Here is an 8102-nt window from a genome sequence, read left to right as displayed (position 1 = left end):
GCTTTAACCCTCGCCATCTTTTTGAGAAACAAATTGAGATTCTGCTTTGTTCTTCGTCTTTTTTAGAAGTGCGTGTTGAATACTTAGGCCTTGATACAGTGATTATGTTTAGATAAACAATGTTCTTTACATTTACTATTTGAATACTGCTCTGTTTCTATTGTGATCATGACACTTGTTGATGACAGGCCTTGGGTTTTTCTTGCAGTCGAACAATAATTCCACTCGGATATGATTCGACGCGATTGTTTTTTGCCGTTATTGGATTGTTTCTATATCTCGTCTTTGATTGGATGGATTGTAACAGGCAAACTCAATCAGTACCTGAACTCTAGTGAATTTTCACTTTTAAATCCAGGTTAGAAATTTCATTTTTCAACTGTTATTAAAGTCTGGGTTTTTTTTTTTTTTTTTTTTTTTTTTTTTTAACCATTGAGGAAATTTGCAAAAAAATATATAAATACTAAATATTGACATTAAATAAAAAAGCTACAGTGTGAATCTGAGGAATGGTGATTGGGATTTTTTTTTTTCTTTTTTTTTTTTTTTTGGGTGGGGGGAGGGGATTGTGAAACATTAAACGTACAAACAAATGTAGCAATATCAACAACTGGTCTTGTTTTTGCCCAATTTTGTTACACTTTTATGCAACTTTAATAAAAACATGCAAAAATTGTTTTGCTCTCTGTATGTTTTTGGCCTCGTAATATACAAGATTGAAACTAAATATTGTCACTCATCAGTGTTTAAAACCCTCCTGTTGTCCTCAAATATCACAGACAGACAAGTCTTACACAGCTGAATCACCTTGGGATTAAATGGACCCCAGAGGAACACCAACGCATGCGATATACGTTCAGAACAAATATCACCATGATCATTTTATGCTTAATCAATTGTACCCATCAAATTGGAAAAAGGCATGAAATATGAAGTATTTTTTAATGATAAACATTGAATGTTGTCAAATTGACCCTAAGGATAAGAGGAGGGTTCAGGGATTTTTTTATTTGATGTTTTCCACCTTAAACCTAAACATTCTTTTAGCTGCTTTATTTTGGTTGTACAAGTCATTATAGCATCCATAGTTATACTTAAATGTTGTTGTGATATTTAAAAATTGCAACATGATTTTTTTATTTATTTTTTTTACTGTTCCCACAAAAAAGGTCAATAATCATGTCAACAAATCAGATTTGCATTAAATCCTAGAAAGAGCTCCTCTGCCCTCTTTGGCCTTTTAAATGTTTTGTCCTATAACACCGAATGTTACATTTTCAGTTGTTAAAATAACAGCCATGCAAACTGTCACATTTTTAAACAAACTATCACAATTTTATTTCATTTTTTTTAATGAACACCAGCAGAGATGAGGAAGTTAGGAGAAGGTGGGAGAAAAATGAGAAAATTGATGTAATGAACAGAGTTTATTTATTAATCTATAAGAAATTATGTTCAAGGAAACAAATAGCAAAAGTAAAAATATTAGAAAGCATTTACAATAATTGTTCATTTGCTTTTTGTAAGTTTGTGTGTGTGTGTGTGCGGCACTAGAAGCTCTAGTGGTTATAAAGTCTGCATCATCACTCTATCACTCACTTTAAAGTAGTCATCTGCTGAAGAAGCTCTTTAGTGTGGTCTGTGTGTCCTGGATAAGGTGATAGAAGTCCTTCTCTGGCCTGGAGGACAGAGTCTCCATCATTATTCCTTCAACCACCTTTTGCACTAACAGGAGGACATCTCAGGACAGAGCTATGGTTGAACTAAAAATATAATATAATGTGATATGATATAGTATGATACAGTGTTTTTCAACCTTGGGGTCGTCTAAAATGTCTTGAACAGGGATGGGCAACTCAATAACAGCTGGAGCCACAAAAATGTGACTATGTGATCCGAGGGCCACATTATCATAATTTGTGTCAGGGTTAGTTGCTTTTTGTTAGTCTTTGTTGTTTTGTCAGCTTTTAGTTATTTTAGTTATTTCTTGTGTTTTTGGAGTCATTGTGTGTTTTTGTGTTCTTGTTGTAATTTTGTTTATTTTCCAGTCTTTTTCTGCATTTATGTTGTGGATTTCTGCACGTTTGGGGTCGCTTTTGGTAGTTTTGTTGTTTCTGCCGTTTTGTGTAATTTTGGTGTGTCTTTCATCTATAGTGTGTTGTTTTTTGTAGTTTCGTGGTCATTTTGTCTTTGTGTGTTTTTGTGTACTGTCAATTTGTGTGTTTTGAGCTTCATATTCTACGGAAGAGGATAAGGGCCACATGTGAATTTTTAAAGTCAGAATTATGACTTTATTCTCAGAATTATGACTCAAAATTCTGAGTTTAAAGTCAGAACTCCAAAAAAATTCACATGCGGCCCTTATCCTCTTCCATATATATTCCTTCCAAGTTCTTAAAATACAATTTTTGGGGATTTGTTTTGCATAAAATTAGACCGAGGGCCACCAGTTGCCTATGTCTGGTCGAGAATTTTTTTTTTTTTTTTTTTTTCTGATTAAAATTATATTTTTTAGTTTATTATTCTTTTTAAAATTGAAACATCACATGTAATCTCAAACAACTGTATTCTATACTTTCACTTCCTCAAATATGAATCTAGTTAAAGAAAGTACACTTGTGATGTCCATGGCATCATGTGCTGATTGCTCAGTGATTCCAGCCTGCTGATTGGGTAATGTCACACACCTGGGCCCAGTGTGCTGAGCTATGACTCCTTCGGCCTCCACACAGGTACACACCACACCTTGGTTTGACTTACAGTAGATATGTTCAATTAGATTAGGTTTTAGTTTAGTTTTACATTTTACTACACTCACATTATCTTCACTCATGCACATTTTACACTACTGACTCTATTGATGTACGCACTCCATGATGTAAATATTCAATTTGGTTCATTTTGACTTAATTCGGCTCAACTTAAATGTTTGGTTATTGTTTAATTAAACTATAAATATTTATTGAATGTTTGTCATGGTCTTGTCTCCCTTTCTTGTTGTTGTGACCTTTCAAGCTGGGTTATGACACAGCATGAAAATTAAATAATGAAATCTTCATTAAATAAATAAATAAATAAAATAAATTATATTTATTATTATTATTCTTTTTCAAATAAAAACACAACTCACAATATCAAACAACTGTATTCTATACTTTGACTTCCTCAAATCTGAATGTAGTTAAAAAAATACAGTATACAAATTAAATAGATAGTTAGATAATAATACAAATACAAAATAATTTAAGTTTTTAATAACATAATTTTTCCAATTAAAAAACACCACACAATCTTAAACAAATGTATTCTATACTTTCACTTCCTCAAATATAAACCTGGAGTTAAAAAAAAAAAGTATAAAATAGTTCAATAGTTTTTCAAATAATAAAAAAAACACCACACAGAATTTACACCCTCAAATATAAATGTATTAATAAAAAACTACAGTATACAAATTTGAGAATTAAATAGTTAATTAAATAATCCAAAAAAATAAGTTATATATATATATATATAATTATTATTATTATTATTCAAATTAAAAACACCACACACAAATCACTTCCTCAAATATAATTCCAGAAAGAAAAAAAAATACTTCATAAAAAAAGTAAGCCGTAATATACAACGAAAAGTGTGATTGGCTAATGAATTGTGTTCCAGGAATCTGATTGGTCGCAGACCTTTTTTGGATTCATGCTCTGATTGGTTGCTCTGCCAGCGAGTCTTCTCGCTGATTGGCTGAATGTGTCGGCTGGAGAGTCCCACAAAGTGCCGAACAGCGAAGTGAAGAGGAAGTAGTTTTTCTTTAAAATGGGATTAAACTGAAGCGAACCTGAAGTTTCTACTGGTTAAGGGAAGGTGAACGGTGAGCGAACTTTGCTGTTTTAGTCTTCCTTGTTTGTGCAGGAGCAGCGGAGCTGCCTGCGGGGCGGAGGAGAGCTTTAATCCGCCTCGGAGAATGAGAGCGGCGGTCAGTGGGATGATGGAGCCTCGGTGTATTCTGTCACTTTCAACACACACACACACACACACACACACACACACACACACACACACACACACACACACACACACACACACACACACACACACACACACACACACACACTTTATATTAAAAATAATGAGCGATTTACTGTATGGCGTCACAGAGGTGCGTCAAGTTAGAGCATTGTCACTTCCGTCGAAAGATAAAATAAAAGCATGAATAAGCGATTCAACCTTAACAAATCGGGATGATATTAATCGTAATAAACCTTAAACGCAGATTTAGTTCAAGTCTTTTGGTTGTAATTCCTAGTTATTATATTATAGGTTGTTTAAAAACATTAAAAAATAACTCGAAAGACTGCTTGTTTCCGGTCCAAGATTACCTGTTGTCACCAGATGGTGTCAGACATAACGGCTCCAAATAATCTATAAATACATGACGTTCATACTAATGATAGTTGTTTGCCCATATTGCATTTGTTTACTTTGGTTTTTAATAAAATCTTCTTTTTTTTCATTTCATTTTTATTTGGCACAGTTTAAAATCCAACAAAACACATTAATATCAACAGTGGACAGACATTAACAGAAGTCAATACACAAAAAACCTCAATGGGCTTGAAGAAGAAGGCTCCCCATATAACATTTAAACTTTAACTAAAGAGAGAAAATGATGATGATGATAAAAGTAAATCGAGACAAAATAAAGGAACACTCAAGGCAGCAAAACTCTGAAAAGGGGAGGAAAACTGGGAAAATAAAAAACATTAACATCAAAAGTCAAGCAAAAATAAAAAAAAAAAATTGTTTGGTTATTCATTAAGTAGTAGGTTTTTGATATGTTTTTTTTAATGAGTACAGAGAGAGTTTGATCAGATGAGGAGGAAGTGAATCATAAAGCTAGTATTAATCAACCCAGAGACAAATAATAATGCTTTCTGTATATGATTATTTAGATATGTAGTGAATGCATAAATGATGCAGGTGTTTGAAAGCGTGTTCAGAGTCTTAATGAAAAGTCAATAGATAAATGCATGTTTAATAATGACTGTGTGGCTTTTTATATATATATTTGAAAAAATAATCTGAAGGTATTCTGTCTCTGTGTCTGCAGGCCCACCCATGCCCACCCAGCCTGCTGTGAGGGAGCCGGAGGAGGAGATGGAGGCAGAGGGAGAGTCACGGCACCCTGAAGCTAACGAAAAGGCTGAGGAACGGAGGGAGAGCAAAGGAAGGGCAGGTGACAGAGGTGAGGAGACCATGGAGGAGAGTGCAGAGGACAGGGACAGTGACCTGGATGAGAGTGAGGAGGATGAGGAAGAAGAAGAAGAATTAGAGGAGGAGGAAGAAGAAGAAGAGGAAAGTTCAGGTAAGAATCCATAAATGCAAAAATAGCTGTAGATGAATGTTGGTTGACATTTTTTTTTTTTTAATTCCATGAAGAGATGGACGATGAGGACTGTGAGAGGCGGAGAGGAGAATGTCTGGACGAGATGTCGGACCTGGAGAAACAATTCCAGGAGCTGAAAGAAAAGTAAATTCCATGTAAATTAATCTTCTTGATCAGAAACGATACAGAGGGTGTTCTGACCTGCGTGGGTCCGCAGGTTGTTTCGGGAGCGCCTGAACCAGGTGAAAGTGAAGCTGGACGAGGTGCTGACAGGGAAGGCTGCAGAATACAGGGAGCCGCTGGCCGCGCTCCAGAACAGCATGCAGATACGCACACAAGTGGCCGGTAAAGGGAAAACATGCATCCACAGTATAGTATATTAATGTACCGGGTACATGTATGGATTATTTACATGTTTGTTATTTCTGCATTGCTTTCATTTCTATATTTTTCCCTCTTAATATTTATTATAAATGACAGAATTCCCTCAAGTCGGTACTAATTACTCATTTCTAAATATATATATCATTATTAGTAAAATAAGAGATCTTAATAACCTTTAACAATATACTATTGTGCTGTAGATACAGCAGGAATGTGTAAAATCTTATGATCTTGTGATTATGTAAGGCACAATTACAAGAATTGTATCATTACGGACGGGCGTTGTTGTTTTTCAGTTTATTTTTTAAATTCCAAAAAGCGGGTTGGAGAAGCGTATTCTTATTTAATGCCACCCTTTCTCCTTAAGTATTAAGGTATTTAAAATCAGAATCCTTTTATTGGTCATTGTACAAGACAAGCACAACAAACAATAGTAATATAATAATATAACCCCAGAAACAGAAATATCACATTCATTTTTAGTAAAATAAGAAAAAATACATTTTAAAAAACAAAATAACAATCATAGTAATAACAATGAAAGTTTGGTAACACTTTACGTGAAGTGTTATACATAAAGGCTGACGTTACGCTGTCATTATTATGACATGACACCTGCCAATAGCATGAATAAGTTGTCATTAATTGTTGTTTGTTACCCTAACCCCACTAAATCCCTCCACCTAACGCAAAAAATGCCAGCATAGCTTCAAAGGTGTCATAATTTAGGGAACAACACTTAATGACAGCCTTCATGACACATTATTCATGCTAATGACGTTGTTTCATAATGTCATAATGCGTAATGTCAGCCTTATGTATAAAACTTGAAGTAAAGCGTTACCCAAAGTTTAAAAAAAAAAAAAAAATCTGGATTTGAAAATAATACATGAATCATATTATTATTATTGAAATCTTTTTTTAATAGTTTTTTAAGTATTTATGAACATACATAAACTCAACCATCGAAAAAGACAAAACGCAACAAACTTTAAAAAAAAAAGGGGGAAATTACTTTGAACATTAGTTTAAAAAAAAAAAAAAAAATTCAATCTAATTAAAGAAAGTCTTTGAAAAGATTCTGATGCAGAAACGTGTAACATTCCAAGAGCCATGGAACGTATACAGCACTGCTACACTCCACAAACACAAACAAATGCTAGTGCTGCATTGCAGGTTTGGTTTGATTCAGTTAGTGCTCTGAGTGCTTACAGTAAGTGCTCCTTAAGTTCCATTGATTTAGTAGAGCAAAGATAGGTTTATTATGGCTGTGCATGTGTGACATGGTCCCTTTTTGTGCTGCAGGAATATACAGAGAGCTGTGTCTGCAGGTCATCCGACACAAGCATGAGTGTGAGGTACAAGGAGCCAAGCAGCACCTTGAGGTGACACAAACTTGAAGCACAACAGTGATTTTTAGTTAAAATGCCATCATTGATCTCCAATATAACAACAAGGTGCTAAACACAGTGTTTTGTGTGTGTTTCAGAGTGAGCAGTCGATGTTGTTTGACGCCATGAAGTCAGAGCTGCTGGAGAAGATCAGGAGACTGGAGGAGGACAGGCAGAACATAGACCTCACCTCAGGTGCATGTCTGACTCCTAATGTCATGTAAAGATGGAATCCAGGATTATTTTCCAAAACTGAGATTTGTGTTATCTCACCAGCGCCTGATGCTGTATTTGTGCTTCCAGAGTGGAGTGATGACACGAAGGGAAAGAAGTGTAAAAGAAAGAACCTGCTGGGTCGACTGGAGAGGAAGAAGAAAGTGGCTCTGGTTTCAGGTAATAATCCACCGTGTGCTGGGGATTCCTCACAGTATCATGTTTGAATGATTTACGTCACACTGCCTCTGTCTGGCTCTCACAGGGCCTTTCATCGTCTACATGCTGAGAGACATTGACATCCTTGAGGATTGGACCACCATCAAGAAGGTGCTAAATAGCTAGTGTCATTTTCAGAGGTTTCCTTCATCCTGAGATTACTGATTCTCACCTCACGCGAAGAGTTTTGACACATGTTCTGTGATTCCCAGGCAAAGGCAGCCCTGTCTCCACTGAAGAAGAAAGTAGAAAGTAAGTCTAAGCCGTGACACAGTGTAAACACACCGGCCCTCATTTATCAACCTTGTGTAAAAACGGGTGCAAATCTGAGTGCATGTATGGTCGTACGACACGACCGACGGGATTTATGAAACATCCGTATCTGACTAATCCCAGCGTACCAATGATCAGGTGTTGATGATAAATGCGACTACTGAATTCGAACGTCATTAACTTGTTACGCCCTCCTGTTTCGGAGGCCCCGCCCACTGAGTTCAGACAAGAAAAGAAAC

At 35.5% G+C, this 8102-nt stretch overlaps 1 protein-coding gene across 1 annotated transcript; it reads left to right on the top strand.

The window, feature by feature from the left end:
- Positions 1–3738: 3738 nt before the first annotated feature.
- brms1 (BRMS1 transcriptional repressor and anoikis regulator) lies at positions 3739–8096 on the top strand. The gene is made up of 9 exons (XM_028475105.1): positions 3739–3868; positions 5108–5362; positions 5437–5527; positions 5601–5728; positions 7073–7152; positions 7257–7353; positions 7462–7551; positions 7637–7701; positions 7803–8096. Exons 2-9 carry the CDS (start codon positions 5116–5118, stop codon positions 7857–7859), a joined length of 855 nt encoding a protein of 284 aa, XP_028330906.1. The 5' UTR covers positions 3739–3868; positions 5108–5115; the 3' UTR covers positions 7860–8096.
- The last annotated feature ends 6 nt before the right edge of the window (positions 8097–8102 follow it).

Source organism: Gouania willdenowi, chromosome 18 (genome assembly GCF_900634775.1).
Source record: "Gouania willdenowi chromosome 18, fGouWil2.1, whole genome shotgun sequence".
NCBI lineage: Eukaryota > Metazoa > Chordata > Actinopteri > Blenniiformes > Gobiesocidae > Gouania > Gouania willdenowi.
The sequence above is the reverse complement of the archived record's forward strand: the minus strand, read 5'-3'. Positions and strand labels throughout refer to the sequence as shown.